The 17,939-nt window shown below is 36.9% G+C and overlaps 1 protein-coding gene across 1 annotated transcript in view; it reads left to right on the top strand.

The window, feature by feature from the left end:
• The first annotated feature begins 1,347 nt into the window (after positions 1–1,347).
• MC1 (metacaspase 1) overlaps positions 1,348–17,939 on the top strand; it is a 228,810-nt gene continuing 212,218 nt past the window's right edge. The window contains exon 1 of the mRNA XM_089460880.1: positions 1,348–1,696. Within this exon, the coding sequence (XP_089317006.1) occupies positions 1,354–1,696 (343 nt within the window). The 5' untranslated portion in view covers positions 1,348–1,353. The remainder of the gene's footprint in view (positions 1,697–17,939) is intronic.

The following is a 17,939-nucleotide window of genomic DNA, read 5'->3' as shown; positions in this document are numbered from 1 at the left end:
GAAATTGATGTACCAATTTACCCAAACGGGGCCCACAATTTGGCGTTTCATCTTCTAGGGTTAGATTTCGGAATGTTAAGGGTTTTCCATTATTTCGCAACAATAAATAGGCCTTCGAGCCTCATTGTAACACAGTTCAGAGGCATGTAGCCGCCACATCTCTTTTCAAAGATAAGCTACCATCGCCCTAGCTGGTTTATTTCCATTTCCGGTTGTAACCATATTTCAGTATTTTCCATTAATGAAATGAAGTATTATTTCCGCTACATTTCTGTGTTTATGGTTATCTCTGTAATTTGTTGCGTTCCTGTTTAATTCCGGATCAATAATTAAACACCTAATGATTTGGAACTAAAAATTACATGTGATTCCCTCATAAGCAAGGTACCAGCATGTCAATGGTTATCTCATCAGTGAAGATTTTGAGGGTTGCACTGTGGATCCATATGTACATTATACCAAATGGATTGGTGAGTGTTTTACCATTTTGGCTCTATATGTGGATGATGCAATTGTCTTGTGTAAGGATATGATGGTGCTTAAAGCTTTCACTTCCTAATTATGTAGCATTTTAGATGACCAATCATAGTGTGATGCATTATCAATTGGGAATTTAAGTGTCAAGGAACCAAAAATAGGTAGATTAATTTCAATACAAGGAGATACTTTGAAAGTATCCTCCAAAAAATACAAAGATATAAGGACATATGTTGAAATAGATGATGAAACTCTAAAAAAAAATCATTTCTTCAAATGTGGGTGGAAGCCTTGCTTGTTCAATGGTTTGTACAAGGATTGAAATTGCATCCATTATCCATAATGTAGGCAAACATTGTATTGATCGATGATAGAAACAGAATTTCAAGGATCTCAAAGGCATGGTTAATTTTGGAATAGCATTTAAGAGTTTGGAAAAAGATTATCACTACTTGGTTATGGTTATAGACTTTACATAAATAATACCAATAAATGCTCTAAGCTAACCGAGTAAAATAACTCAATAATTTTTTTTTAAATGCAAAAAATTAATATGAAATTCTTTAATAGTAAAAAAAACCCAAAAGCCAGCTAATTTTTTTCTTTTTCATTAACATTTCACTTTATATAAACTCTTTCCAATTCTGATTTATTTAACCTTCCATAAAAGAACCTATTTTCCCAACAATTCCATTACATGTGCCTATAACACAACATTTGCAAAAATATTCCATAGACAAGAATATGGCACCCTTCTTTTTCTAACTTTATGATACGAATATCTTTTCGTGCTTACATACACCGAATTATCTGTCAAGAGCCACAATTTGTATTGGATTAATAAGCGAGGCGGAGCTGAAGAAAAGAAAGGAATTGATGCCGATGATTGTGAATTGCCCCCAATGCCGCACGCCCCTGCAACTCCCACCGTTGGAGAACGCGACCATCAGATGTGCAGTCTGCAATTTTCTTTTCCGAGTTCCCAATGATAGCGGGGGCGGGGGTTCGAAACCTGCCCACTTGAAACAACCGTGGAAATCCCTTCTGATTCAACCTAACAATCCTCAGCCACATGGGCCAAAGAGGGCAGTTTTGTGCGGGGTTTGTTACAAAAGGAAGAAATACGAGCTCAAGGGATGCATTAATGACGTGAAGCTCATGAACGACCTCCTCACCTCCAAGTATAACTTTCCCCAACAGTCCATTCTTCTGTTAACAGGTAGCACCCAACCTCACTTTGTTTTCAGCTTTTCTGTAATACTGTGAATGCCTTGCTTGTTTCTTCTGTATGGTAGAGCAGAGCCAAGATTTTATAGTCATAAAAACAAAATTATCCAGGAAAGTTACAGAGGTACAGGATAGGTAGGCATTTTCCTTTTTCACCTTTCATTTTTCATTAAATTTGAATCAATCCAAAACATTTATAAACATGTATTAGTAATCAATCTTCAACAAATTAATCAATGTTTTAATAATCCACAAGATAGTGATCATTTTCATCTATTATATGACCCTTAATCCACAAGAGAGTGATCATCTTCATCTATTATGACACTTAAAAATCACATCATTTTATTATCTAATCATTCTTTCTTATATCAACAGTCACTTACATGCATTCCTAAATTCCTAAGACTAAATTGAGTAGATTATATGTTCTTTGTATCTTTTTGAAATACAGCACCATAATTTTATCCTATATTAGAGTTTACAACACAATTACTTCATTTTTGTTATGCAAACTTATATTGGCAATACATTGTATAGATTAAGCAATCTCTTATGTGTATGAACATTTGCATATCATGGTATGGTTGTTCAATTTGGTTTAATGGTTTCATGCAAGTTTACAATTAGACAAATATGTGAACATTTTTTCATTTATTTCTTCAAGTATTTACATATTTACAACACTTTCATCATCCAAAAGTAAATGTTATATCTATAGAATTGTGAGTTTTGCAGGGAATTGTTGGATTGGTATGACTAACACTAATTGTTCATTGAAATTGATCCATAAATAAGACCATATCCTTAGCGTACAATCACTTGGATCTAGTGCCAAATTTGTTTTGCACTTGTTTACAATTTAGTTCAATATTCTACTCATCATGCCACCTTAGTGGTAACTCAACAAGCCGCATCAATGCCACATCGTTAATGTAAAGGAATAATATGACTAATATGTTGGGTGATCAAAGTGGACTAGGTCAAATTGAAACATCCACTAGTGATCAATTCCCAACAAATTAACCAATGCTTTAGTTGCCCACAACTTAGTGACCATTCTCATCCACAATGACCCTTAAAACCACAACATATTATTATTTAATAGTTCTCCCTGAATTTAATAGCCACTTATATGTGCTCCTAAAATCCTAAGACTAAATTGAGTAGATTATATGTTCTTTGTAACTTTATGAAATAACACAACCACCTTAGTCCATATTAGAGTATACAACACAATTACTTCATTTTTGTTGTACACAATATCAACAATAATACATTGTATAGATTAAGCAATCTATTATGTGTTTCTATATGTGCATTTAGTGATATGGTTGTTGAATTTGCTTTAATGCTTTGTTGCTAGGTTTACAATTAGACAAATATGTGAACATTATGTTCATTTAATTGTTCAAGTGTGTATCTATTTAGGCCACTTTGTAATAGGTCAAGATAATTATGTAAACACAAAAGTTATCTCTATAAAAGTGTGGGTTTCATAGTAAACTATTCAATTATTAGATCTCAAATCCAAGGAAAAATTATGTATTATATTATATTTTTGAAAGTAATAGGGCTAGAAAGAGATTTTAAATTGTAAAGATAATGTTCAAATTTATAACTTTGCCTATAGTCGCAATGAATCTTAATATTATTTAATCATCTCAAAATGGTGTTTTTACAATATATTCTAAACGTGTAATTGGGTATGATATTCTTAATCATGTTGAGAATTCAAAATCATGTTACATATGTCAAACTCCAAGTACAAAAAAAAAAATCAAAATTAATATTTTGAAATAATCAGTTATCTCTTTGTTGTTGTACAACTTCAAATTTGGATCAAAATATGTTATAGTGGAACACTTCATTTTTCCAACATGAATGACTTAGGTTTCTTAGTAGCTATAAACTCATAGCTTATTGAAGTTTTCTCGTCTTTCCATTTGTTTTAAAGTTGTAGACTAAAAAGAAAAATTATGGAGGTAAAGAGATTTGTAACCCATTTGTGGCAACTTAGGGATTTTCAAACCATCCAACTTAGGGCCCAAAGGATTTGTAGTTACTACTTGTAGGACTTATAAAGGCCTTGAAGATATGGCTTGTAAATACCTTACAATACTCATTTAGAATTCAAAAGCTCTATAACCCTAATTCTTAGAACCCGAAGACTTTGCAACATTTGATTGTGGGATTTGTAAAGGCCTCCCAACTATTATTTATAGGACTCTTAAAATCCTCACAAACTGTATTTTTCATGTTAAAGGTTTTACGATACCAATTTGTGGGGCTAAAAGGGTTTGTAACTTTTAGTAAGACTAACAAATGGCCCACAATTCTCATCCAATAGATTTTCCAAGGGCCCACAAAACTCATTTGTGGGATTCACAAAGTACAAATAAATCCCACTTTTAACCTTCAAGGACATGTAATTATTATTTATGAGACTGGCAATAGGCTCCTTTTACAAGTTATAAATTGGGATGAGGCTTGTTAGAGTTTCACATAAGGAATTAACCTTGCAATAAAATAAATATAAGATTATCCTATAATGTTATATTATTGTGCATTTTCTCTTGTCAAATCTAGATTGAAATGTGCATTTACTTAAATGTTTTCATTTTCAAATGAGGAGAATATTTATCCCAATAGTTGTTTGATTGATTAATTTGTAGTAGTAGAATGACAATATCTATTAACTCTTTTGAACTTAAAATTAAGTGTTTTTTGGAGCATTTAAAGGCTATTGGGAAGCTTAATGAATAGGAGAATGAATATAAGGTTGAATTGTGGAAGGAGGATGACTCTAAGGTTTTGAGGTTTGCATGGTTTTATCCTTTTATTGTGCCATTAAGTAATATTTACTCTTTTATGTTTTAGGTCACAAGGTTTTTTTCCCTTACATTTAATTTTATCTTCACCATCGTTGGCCTCTATCACTAGTGAGGCAAGCACCTCAAATGACCCATAGACCCAACATTTGTCATGTCATAGTGACAATAAAGGATAAGGGAACCAAACAAAGTGAAAAAGTTTTTACCAAAGGTCTTTTACAATGCAATGGTTATCTGCCTATTTTTATCACTTTGTACAAATATAAATTGAAGAGTAATTTTTTTTGTTCTAATTAAAGCCAACATGCCCTAGTAGGTTATTACATGGGTACAATCCCCTTTGAAAATATGATTAGGGATTGGGCTAGAGAATCTTGTGAGCCTCATGGTTGGCATATTTAAAGTATGGTTGAATCAAGATTTAAGTTGCTTTTCTTGAATCTAGTTTCTCTAGAGTGGTCATATATCTGTGTGTGCTTATCTCTAGAGTATAAATTTAGTCCATACAATACCTTAAGCAAGTTATAGACAGAATTCTCCTTTTGGGTTACACAAATCCAAGTGATTTCTCCATGTACACTTATTTATAAATATGCTCATTAAAAAAATCACTATTGACATCCATCTCATGAAATATTGATCCATATTATGTTGCCAACATTAACATGTATGTCTTAACAATATTTATCTTTGTCAATAGTGCAAAGGTTTCTTCACAATCATTTCCTAATTTATGCATAGCACAAATACACTTTCTACTTTTATATGATACCATCAAAAACTTATAATTCATCTTGGAAATCCATTTGCACTTAATTTCTTTCTTGTTTGTAGAAAATTATATCAAGCTCCAAATTTGGTTCTTCTAAATAAATTTTATCTTAGTCTAAATAACTTTGCACCATTCCTCCTTCTTAGCTATCTCTTCAAAGGTTTAAATTTCATTTGAACCTGTATTGCCATATGTTCAAAGTTAATTGTAGGTGAATTATCCGAGCATACACTTCTTTTGAGCTGTATTTCCTAGTTTAATTCAAAGTCAAGAAGTGTCTTCACTAATCACTTAGGTGGCTTCTACATTGTACTAGGCCCTTTAGATTCAAATGTGGATTCAATCCTTTTAATATTTCCAGTTAATCCTAAAAAATGGGTTCGTACACACTATCATATTCTTTGATTCCATAACTATGCTTCCCTCATCAAATATGATGTTGTGATTTCTTACACCTTTATGATCTACTAATTACCTACTCTCACTATTATTCTTTTCCTCTCGTTATCTACATTTTCCCAATCTTCTTTTCTTTTACCATGACATCTAAAAGTTACATTATTTATCTCGAATTCTCTATGTTCTTCGTCTTTCCATCCTTTCGCTCTTTAAATAAGACATCATATATATCCAGTAGATGTTTTGATTTCTATGGACTTAGATGGAGTTTACCCTCTCAAAATGGTCAGTAATATCATTTATTATTTTGTCTCATTATTTATTATTTCTAGTAGTGTACTAGATTCAATTACTTCTTAATAATGGAAGTTAGTGGCATAATTGTAAATAGATCATTAATTGTAAGTAAGGTGTCTTTCCATTCCCATAGTTGAGATGCCTTCCACTATTCATTAGACCCTAATAATATGCATTTATTCATTTGTCAACAAATTTAGAATTGTGTTATTCATAAAGAAAAAAACATCATGTATACTTAAAAGTGTTATTGTAGGCTTATACCCACTTCATTCTTACTCATGCGTGATGTTCCATGCTACTTTATTCATGCTCCTTTTAATAAAATGGATTGTACAATTGCAAGACTCTAAAAAAATCTAATTTAGTTTTTTATACTTCAACATACACCATGCCATATTTTGAATGCCATGCTTGTTTCTCTCAATGACTACCTTTTTTCTTTTTTCTTTTTTCTTTTTCTTTTTTCTTTTTTTAAATTTTGAATGCCATGCTTGTTTCTCTCAATGAATATTTCTTTTCTTTCTTTCTTTCTTTTTATAATTGATGTATAAGAAGTTTTGGACTACCTCTTAATGTCATATGCCTTGCAATAGTTTTCAAAATCATTTGGATTATATTCTTCGCTAATATTAGATGAGAGTGCTTTCAAATAGATTTCACTATGTTTCTTTGCAAATGCTATGGAATTTAAGAAATATTTAAAAAAAAACTTGTCAAAAACTAAATCTATGCCTTTCTATTGTAGTCATAAATGTATGTGATGGAATACATCTTACTGCATTTAGAAGGTTGACAGGTAATACCACATTAGCCAACATGTATCAACTCCAAAACCAACTTATCACACCATGACTTTCCCTTAGGGAACTAATCATGCATTTGATTGCTAGTGACACAAACTTCATAGAGCTTTGAACTTATATTTTTGTGGTAACATGTGAATTATATTATTCTTATGTATAAAATGAAAACTATGAAAATTTATATGTTTGTACCTTAAACATCACAATTTTCTTTCACTGATCGTTACTACCATCCTACATTTTTTGCCATGACTAGCATCTAGTCAAAACAAATCACATTCTTCACAACCTTGCATTTGAAACCATAATTTCTCATATTGTCTTTGATAAAGCATTATCCTCCATCAAATTCAACTATCAAGTTTAACTTATCTGTTTGATTTATAAAGTAAATTATTTTTGAAATTGTTAACAATGTTTTAAAACTCGGATCCAGCCAAGGGTCAACTCTGATTCGAACTTCGACTCGGTATCTACTCGAACTAGTTGATTCCAATGACTCGGTCTTTGAAAAAAGTACATTAAGTATTTAATTTTTATTGAAAATCACATTTTTAAATATTTTCATTCATGTTTCCAAACTCAAAGCATTAGAATAATAGAGAGAAGACAACATCTGATCAAAGTATGCTCATGAATGTATCTATTATGGCAAAATGGCACTGAGTGCATTGTCCAATACATGTAATATATAGAGATTAGAACTAAAACACATAACCAATGCTGCTCCAAAAACCAACTCCTCAATGGAAAATTATACTAAAAAAACTAACTCCTCAATGTTGCTCCAAAGATCGCCTAAGAGCCTCCTCAATGTTGCTCCAAAAATCAACTCCAACTGCTCACAAACTCCACACAACTGCAATGAGATAGTTGTGAGAAAATATAAGCGGGTTGGGTCACCTTTATAGCCATGGGAGAGGGGTAGAGGGGCTAGGAAATAGTTTAAATAAATAAATAAAAACGATTTCAAGTATGTCCAGCTTGCCTTTTTTTTCCCACTGCCGAGACCAATCGGTGTAAGTCGGGATCAACCGATCTGGTCGTTCCGTTACCAGACTGGCCAAGTCAGTAACCAACTCGGACAATTCAGTAACACACCAGCCACTGAACCAAATAATTGACCTCGTCGGTCCAAGCAGGGTTATGGCTCGGTCAACTAGGCCAAGTCCAAGTTAGACTGGCCTAGTTTTAAAACTATGACTAGGAATATAGACAACCTTTTTTACATCACATGCATATTTGAGTGCTCTAGAAAATAGGCACATCATCATGCCCAACAATTTTTGATATTTTTCACCATCAAAATATATGTTCTTTAATGTTGCAAGCTCAAGCATATTGAACTTGCCTTGCCCTCCAATCAGACATCTGGTTACACCAAATCTATATACCAAGCATCCTTGACCATTTCTATTTTTTGGTCAAATAAGAGTGGAGCCTTCTATTAATCGCAAGAAAGATTACATATGTTACATGGCTTTACAAATGTAAGGACCATCAAGGGCTAACCCTATGAAGAGTAACCAACTACACAACCCGAAATAAACCCGAAACCCTCAACCTGAGGCTTACAATTTAAGTCACCATCCATGATCCAACCCGATGGCCATTCAATGAGACCCCCAGTGATCCGACAAAATTCGCTTCAAAGGTGAGCTCAGTCTTTACCTACTTTACGGATCCGACAAGGTAAATAAATAGTCAAAGTGTAAAACTTTGGGTCCGTTTTTGGACCTAGCCTCCTCCTATGTTGAAACCCGATGTCCTTTCGATCTAGATCCCGTGAGATCCGACGGTCATGAACACTATCGTCTCGGCAACATGCGCCCCTTTTACCTGGTTCATGGACCCGATAAGGATTGTGAGCCATTGGTTTATAAATGTTCGGGTCCGGTTTGAAACTTAAGCTCCGATCACTTTTAGAACCCGAAAACCACACAATTAAGCCCTTGTTGATTTGACAGTCCTCCAAGATATCGGAACGGAAACCTGCACGATCTTTACCTTCTTTTCGGACCCGATGAAGATTATAAACTGCTAATCTAAAAAACTTCGGGTCCGCTTGAGTAATTAACCTTCGATTACTTTTCCACCCGATGGCCATTCAATGACGAAGGCTGTCAAGATCTGTGGTCGGTGACCTTCTAAGAGGCCTGTTGTTTACCAAGTGCCTCTCCCCTGTAGAAAGCTTTATTTTAAGCATTTTTTTTTGGTGGATCAACGGTTGAGAATGACTTACGCTTCCGCTTTCTCCTACTTCCACTAGTCTTCCTTCTTGTTCATTCGTAATAGTTTGGAAGTTTTCCATGTCTTTGGTCGCCTGTCGTTGACAATTCTCACGCAATTTCCCCAAGGGTGTCGAAACCCAAGCATACTTGCTGTAACTTTCCTTGCAAAACACTCCTTCATTCGCCAGACGATCAGCTAGCATATTGGCTTTTCTTCACACATGAACAAAACTGGTCATTCTCAGGGTTTGTAGGTGGGAATGAATGCGCTGAAAGACCTGCAAAAGCCGCCAATTTTTTGAAACTTTTCCAGGTGCTTTTCCATTACAATTCTTCTTGGCCGAATTAATAACCAATTCAGAGTCTGCTTCAATAATGGAATTATGAGAATTTGACTCGATTAGTATTTCCAGGCACTGCTCTAAGGCCATGAGCTCCGCCATGTTATTTGTGGCAGTCCCCAAATGACTATGAAAGATGTCCTTTATGCACCCCTGCTCATCTCTGATAACCCTGCCAAAACCAGCCATCCCTGGGTTACCTTTAGAGGCTCCATCTATGTTAATTTTCAAGAAACCATGAGGAGGAGGTTGCCAAAGGTCTTTACTAGTGTTTATGTAGCTCACATCCTTGTGTATGCTCTGGGGAACTAGCGAATGGAGACCCAACTGCAGCAGTATACGAGCGTCTTGGGGTAGAGTTGAGTTCTCAAGAGGTCCCCCTAACATGGCACCAATAGTGTCTTTGAGTTGTCTTAATATTTGTGCAATAGTGTTCTGGGTTGAGCCAGTTTTGTTCTTGAAAATCCTGCCATTGCGTTCTTTCCATACATCCCAGATTAAGAAGCCTGGAACCAGAGTCCAAGATTTGTTGATGATCTCGTTGCCTAAGAAGTCTTTTCTCCAATTCTTCAAAGTGTTGGTAATGTTGAGGCCATCCCTGTCAGTTTTCCTGAAGACTGAGGCCACCCAATCCCACAAGGTGGAGGTGAATGGGCAGAGGTTGAGTAAGTGTTCCATCGTCTCCTCTTGTGAACCACATATATAGCATTTGGATGGGCCAACAAAACCTTTCTTTAGAAGATTTTCCCAAGTTATAATTTTCTTTTGTTGAACCAACCACATAAACAACTTTATTTTCATCCAATGCGGGTGTGAAGGGATCCCTACTTGAATGGTTCATGAGGCACAATACTTGCTAAGGTTTTGCAAATGGGGTAGCAAGCTAAGTGGGCTCGATTGTGAGGAAGACACCACAGTTAAGCACGCTTGAGCCAGAGGCGATCTGGGATGGATGACCTCCCGGCAAGTCTTGGTTACCGGGTGCAAGCCCCAGAAGTGATGATTGACGCTATGTGATTTATTTCACCAGTTTCGATCCCACTTATTCACCCCTGTGAGCATCACCTAATGCAATGAGTGCTAAGTTTTGAACTATTCAAATCAAGAGAAATTAGTCACTTACGACTACCTCTCATGAAAATGGTCATACGTGAATGACTTACTTAACGTAGTTGAATCCCAAAAATGATATCTAATATAATGCACTGCATCAACCCCCTATACTTCAATTCAAAAAGAGTGAAGGGATCTCTACTTTAATGGTTCATGAGGCACAATACTTGCTAAGGTTTTGCAAATGTGGTAGCAAGCTTAGTGGGCTTGATTGTGGGGAAAACTCCATCGTTAAGCGCGCTTGAGCCAGAGGCGATCTGGGATGGGTGACCTCCCGGGAAGTCCTGGCTACCGGGTGCAAGCGCCGGAAGTGATGATTGACGCTATGTGATTTATTTCACCAGTTTCAATCCCACTTCTTCACCGCTGTGAGCATCACCCGATGCAATGAGTGCTAAGTGAACTATTCAAATCATGAGAAATTAGTCACTTATGACTACCTCTCATGGAAATGGACATATGTGAATGACTTACTTAACGCAGTTGAATCCCAAAAATGATATCTAATATAATGCACTGCGTAAACCCCCTATACTTAAAAACCTTCCATACCTTATCAGGGTTTTGATAATCAAACCCTAGGGCTATTCGTTTAGCTTCTTTGAGGTTAAAGTTTCCTTCTGTGTTTCTTCCCCATCTTAGTTGGTCAGACGAGGATGATACCAAAATCTTCCTATGTTCCAAGTCCATAACAAGAGAGTCTGCCTGAGCTTTTAAAGGACTCTCTTCCCCGTAGCCTAGATCCTTCCATATTGTACATTTTCCATTGTTCCTTATGTGATCTCAGAAGTCACTTACCATGCATAAACCTTTGTTTTCAGTGTCATTCTTGAGATCAGTTAGTTCTTCCCTAAACAGGTTTAGTTCTTGCTACCAGTTGTCCTCCCAGAATCTTGCCAGGTTCCTAGCTTGGATCTCCCGAAAGCTGTGTTGCTGGACAATGCCTCTATTTTCCCAAGCAAGATTCCAAATGTGGGAGCCCTTGATAAGCCCATACATTCGAATATGATCCCTCTCCTGCCAATTATTTGCATATTTCTGCTTCCAAAGCTTGTCCCATGGGGTTTCCGATTCCTTAAGCCATCTCCACCAAAGCTTTGCACCCGAAACTCTACTAAGGGTTTCGGGGTCATGAAGCCCCAAACCTCCATGGGCCTTAGGTTTGTAGAGCTTATCCCAAGCTACCAAAGCCCATTTCTTTTTCTCTTCCCCTTTGCCCCAAAGAAAATCTCTTTGAATGTTCCTAATCTGTTGCAAAACTCCTTTATGAGCAGGAAGAGATGACATCATAAAAATGGGTATGGCCTGCAGGAAAACTTTTGTGAGCACAAGGTGCCCTGCTAAATTCAAAGATCTGCATGTCCATTTCCTGACCCTATCCTGAAGTTTGTTAATGACCGGCTCCCACACTCCCCTGCTTAGAGGTTTGTCTGTAAGGGGCATTCCAAGGTACTTAGAGGGTAACTGATCCCTTTGGAACCCTAGAGTTCTGGTAAGGTTTCTCTGAATAGCAATGTCAGTGTTAAAAAAGAAAACTTTTGATTTGTCAAGGCTTACCTTTGTACCAGTGGCCATAACAAAGTCATTCAAGATTTGTTTAAAAGCTTTGGCTTCCTTGACCGTGGGAATGCCCTGCAGCATAGTGTCATCCACAAATTATTGGTGAGTTGAAGCAGCTCCATCTATGGTGAGTTTCAAACCCTGGATTCTTCCCTCAATACTTGCCATTTTTATCGCTCTGCCTAGCCCTTCCATCATGAGCACAAAGACGAAAGGGGAGAGCGAATCTCCTTGTCTTAGACCCCTAGAAGGCATTAAGGTTCTTGAGGGTGAGCCATTAAGCAGGATTTAAAAATTGATCATGGATGCAAGGGTCATTACCCATCTGATCCAATTGTGGTCAAAACCATAAGCTTTCAACACTGCCCTGATGTAAGACCAGCTTAGCTTGTCATAAGCTTTCGCTAGGTCAAGCTATATAATCATGTTTGCTTGCTTATTGCTCTTAAGAGAGTGTACCATCTCATGAGCTTGTATGATGTTGTTGAGAATCTGTGTTCCTTCCACATAACTAGTTTGCTCCTATGAGACAAGAGCTGGAAGGAGGGGCTTGAGTCTGTTAGCGATCACTTTGGAAATAATTTTGTACACCACATTACATAAAACTATGGATCTAAATCTATCCGGTGTCATAGCTTTTTCCTGTTTTGGAATCAAAGCTATGAAAGAGGCATTGAGAGCCTTCAAGACCGATTTGGATCTTCTTGAGTCTTCCACTACATCAAGGATGTCTTGTTTGACTGTTTTCCAGCATGCTTTGAAGAAGTCCACATTGAAACCATTCGGGCCAGGAGCTTTCCCATTTTGCATCTCGTTGATAACTTCACTGACCTCATCTTCAGACACTGGCCTATTAAGATTATGATTGTCTTCCCTTGTTACAAGCTTGGGAATATACCTTGTGAATTTGTTAATGAACTATGACCTGTCTAAGAGAGGCTCCTTTGCAATGCTAAGGAAGTGTTGTACTAGGACAGATTCCATTTCTTTGTGGGTGACGAACTCTTTCCCTTGAGAATCTCTGAGTTTTAAAATTTTGTTATGTGACCTGTGACTCAAAGTTGATTTATGAAAAAACTTTGTGTTTCTTTCCCCTTCTCTAATCCACTATACTCTCGATTTCTGTCTCCAGAAAATCTCCTCTTGCCTACACCTATCATCCCATTCCTTTTGAAGAGAATCAACTTGAGTTTTCCTTTCCTCGGTAAAACCATTTGTGATCATGAGCTGATTAATCCCCTGAAGTTTTTGTTCAACTTCTTTTTTGGTTTTTAAAATGTTACCAAACTATTTTTTGTTCCAATCTTTGAGTCTTGCTTTGATGTGTTTAAGTCTTTATTGTAGCATGAACATTTTAGTGCCTTGAAAGGGCAAGTCTTCCATCCACCATTTATCAATATTGTTGGCGAAGCCAGGGTGAGAGAGCCAGACATTTTCAAACCTAAAAGGTCTGTTCCTCGGTGTACCCATAAAAGTGGCTTCAAGCTGGATAGGCCAATGGTCTGAGCCTCCAAAAGGAAGGATTAGAGCTGACATGTCAGGGCCTGTGAGAAATAGGTCCTCTGAGATCATGAATCTATCTAGTTTAGAGGCAACTTGAGAAGCCCCTCCTCTCTTGTTGTTCCAGGTGAAAGTGTCATTTATTGTTTCAGCATCCACTAATCTCATGTTATTTATGAAGTTCTAGAAGGCCATGGAGTCTCTGCCTAGTGTTCTGGTGCCACTTTTCTCTCTATAAGAGATTTGATCATATTGAAATTCCCTGCCAGAATCCAGGGCATATCAGGATATCTATCTCTTTGCTCCTTAAGGGAAGTGAGAAGCTTAGTTTGTCTTCTAGTGTTTGAGGACCATAGAAATTTGTAATCATGTAAATCTCCTTATCACCCATAGGTTGTATTACCAGCGAAATATAGTTCCTGGACGCTTCCGCATCCAGGATTCCAAGTTTTTGTGGATCCCAAAGTGTAAGAATCCCTCCTGCCGAGTTGTCTGCGTTAACCTCTAGATACTCATACTTGCTTAACCATTTGCTATGTATTTCTCTGATTTTATCCATTGAGCACTTTGTTTCCTGAATGAAAAACCATATCTAGTTTTTCTTCTTTTATTCTACTACTGAGATTTCTTTGTTTCATTTTACTTCCTAGGCCCCTAATGTTCCAGGTTGTAAGCTTCATTAAGAAAGGTTTGTAAAAGAGTAACTGGTGAGATCTTTCATCTTACCTGAATTTATCATGAGTTTTCCACATTCGGTCAGCAGATCATTCTGTCTTTTCCTTCCTCTTTTCCTACCCAAGTCCTTGGAAGAGTGCCCCGGTGTTTCCTCCATTGTCTTCATCCCTCTATTTTCCTAGTTGTCATGGTTTCTTTTAACTCCAGGACCCTTTGATTGGGATCTCCATAGGAAGAGCTGTTGAACCCTGTCAAACTCCTCTTTTGGCAGGGAGTCAACTCCTTTGGTAATACCCTACTCCAGAAACTTTTCTAGATCCAAGTTTTCCTTCTCAAGAATCTCCTGTAGTTCATGGTCCTCCGTTCCCGCCTCACTTGGGGTCATCTCATGGTCCCTACTGAGCTCCATAATGCTCAGTAGATCATCCTGTTGCTGGTTGTTCTCTGGTATGTCCTCCATGCTAGTATCCCTATCCTTCTCATTGGTTTTAGTCTCTGATTTCTGGTTTGCCCCGTTGTTTCCAACTTCTTCTTCTAAGATTTTGAAACTATTGTGGCTCAGTTGCCCGTCCTCGTTGATTTTCTTTTGGTGCCGCTTTCCTCCTTTCCCCTTACCCCCCACCTTAGTGAAACCCTCAGGATCTTTGCTTGTGGTGGTTTTTTTGTTGCTTTCCAGTTTGTTTAATGGGCAATCTCTGTATAGGTGCCCGTGTTCATGGCACTTATGACACCTAAATGGGACATGCTCATAGTCCACCGCCTGCACCCATTCTTCATCATAAACTTCTAAAATGATCTCGTCTGGGAGTGCCCCAAATAGGTCCATTTCCACACAAATCCAGGCAAAGGAAGTATATTTGCCTCTTAATGTTGCATCTAATGTCTTTATAAAATGCCCTAGTTTGTTGCCGATAGCCTTTAGAGACTCCGGCAGCCAATAATCTAAAGGAAGGGAGTATAGTCTTATCCATACCGGTACTGAAGTGAACGTTTCTCGTTCTAGGACAAAATTCATCACCCATTGTCACATGTATAGGCCTGCAGCAACGTAAAAATGGGGTCCTCCCTCGAACACTCTGTCTTTATCTTGTAAGCTCGTGAACACCACCGTAAAGAAGCCCTTGGAGCTAAGGTGAAGGTTTATTTTCCCCTTAGGTTTCCAGTGGTTCCTTATCCATGCAAGGCCTTCTCCGTCGGCCAAATCCCCATAAATTTGCATATGATCACGTGTTCCGCCATGTGATCTCTGTGCACCTGTAGTGCTGGGTCACTTAAAACGACCCGAGGAGTAATGGTCGACTTGGGTTTGCAGACCCTTTTCGCCCTCAAAGGTGCAACTTTCTGACTTCTGCCTTCTTTCCTCTTCTTCCTATTATCTTCCTCATGATTTCCTCTATGTTCGTGAGGTTTGATATTTCCTGTGTTAGTATCCTCAGTTATCACCTCCGTTGGTTTCTTGAAGCAATGCAGATCAGTTTCCTTGCTTCTGTTCACAATTATTTGACCATAGGAGGGAGCATAACTCCTTCCTCCACGACCCGCCATGATTACCAGCACCAAACCCTAACTCAAACCCTAGTTCAGATTGTAGAGCCCCCTAGCATCCTTGACCATTTCAATAGCGGCTATTAAATTAATTAACTCACTTTTATCTTTATTCCTTTTTACTTCTTCTTTGAAACATCATTGGAATTCTTTTATTCTTGTTCTTACTTACATTTGAAATAAGCATACACATATTGTCTTTGACATCTTTCCTTTGGTTCTTGCATGACCTCTATAGAACTAGCTTGCATAAATTTTTTTCCTTTATTCTTAGATGATGTAATTGGAAAAACATAATATAAATTATTTTAATTAAATTTGTTCATATGTGATTATTTTAGTAGTAACATGCTACCAAGCCCATCCAATGCCAATCCTACCACCTTGCATTGATGTTCAATCTAGTGACAAAACAATGAAAAAGAATTAGTCAAACCTTTAATAACTAGCACTACAAGCTCCTTAGCATATACACTATCACTTATGTACTAACTTGATTGACATGTTATATATCCATGTCGTATAATTAATGGCACACTCTCCATTGTTAATCTTTGATGCATGTAATTGGTTCCTAAAGCAAGGAGGGCTCATACAAATTCTATAGAGTAGTCCAAATTCTCTGTGAACTAGTAAGATTCCTAATCTTAGGAACAATGTGATCAACCACAACAGAAATTATATTATATTGTACATTTTCATCTCATTCTTGAAAACATTTACCAACTCAACAACATTAGTGGTAGTTGTCTCCTTGCCCTTTGCAATCCTCAACTTATTATTCATTGGAATGTTATGCATTATAAACTTCCAAATAGGATAGTTCTTCCTTTCCTATTTAAAGCCAAGAAGAGGAATTTCAATGAAGAATCCATCTCCCCCTTGCTTCAACAATCTTCACAAACTTGATCTCAATAATAATAACTACAATAGTAACCAATCTTCTAGAGCTAAGGTAACTATTGTTTGATCAATCTCTATAAAGAATAAAGATGGATATGATATAATGTGAAAAGGCTTGACATGCCTTAATTGTTTTCATTTACACAACCAAATTTCATGAGAAATACTTCCCATTTGATATTCACTTTAACAAACACATCCAAACTCATTATCTATAATACCAATGTAACTTTATGGATTTACGATCCTCCTAAAGAGCATCTCGTTACTTGACGATATCAATTCATGTATTGATATGACACCACACCTTTATTTTGCAAATAATGTTGATCGTGTTGGAAACCTAATCCTTGTGGTTATGGTGTTGTTCACTTGAGGAATAATGTGAAAAGTCTTACGTGAATATAAGTAGTAATCAAGAGTCCAAGAGACCTTGGAAGCTGAATCCAAAGGTCATAAACATGTGTTTATCATTTCAATGAAAATGTAACTCATGCTCATCTCATTCTAGTGTGCATTTCAACAATGGTATCAAAGGAGGGCATTCATTCAAATCCATGATTCACAATTATCATAAATTCCCTTTGCTATTATAAGCTCTACTTCTCCCTTCGCGGTAGACCTATGCTCCTACATGCCATGTCGATTGGCAATCATTTCATTAGTTCCAGTTTCCTCTCATGCCCATTGGTGCTAGTGTCAGGAAACCCTTAGCACTTTTCCATTTGAGATTTCACTCGATGGTGGCATGGTCAATCTACAGCTTGATTTTTCTATCTCTTCATTTGAATATGTGAAACCGAATTGCCAATTTTAGCTGGAGATTTCATACTAACTTTCCAAAATGGCTTATCCTTGTGCTTACCACTTATTTTTAAATAAGCATGAAAGAATGAGATGCGTACAATGAGACTAGAAGAGGGAGACAAAATTTGGTTGTTTGGAGTGCTTTTATTTGTCATTTTTAAATCTCAATTTCCCAACAAAACTATCCATGATAGGCCTCTGAATTCGACGATACAAAATGAGTAGCAATAGTAAGAATGTTCACACACAACACGACTCCAAGCTAGATAACCCTGATAATAAGGTTTGGCCAATGATGAATATTTCATATTGCTAGTTTATAGTTCTTCATGGCATTTAGATTGGTTTCTTTTGGTTGATTTGGGTTCTAGTTTGAGCTCCAACCCTAGTGAAGGACATGACTATTATTTCTATGGTTTTGTGAAACCCTATTTTTCCACCAAAAGCTTTAC

The sequence above is a fragment of the Pinus tabuliformis genome, chromosome 7 (genome assembly GCF_031772625.1).
Source record: "Pinus tabuliformis cultivar Carrire ecotype Pingquan chromosome 7, CPIR1, whole genome shotgun sequence".
Lineage (NCBI taxonomy): Eukaryota > Viridiplantae > Streptophyta > Pinopsida > Pinales > Pinaceae > Pinus > Pinus tabuliformis.
The sequence above is the reverse complement of the archived record's forward strand: the minus strand, read 5'-3'. Positions and strand labels throughout refer to the sequence as shown.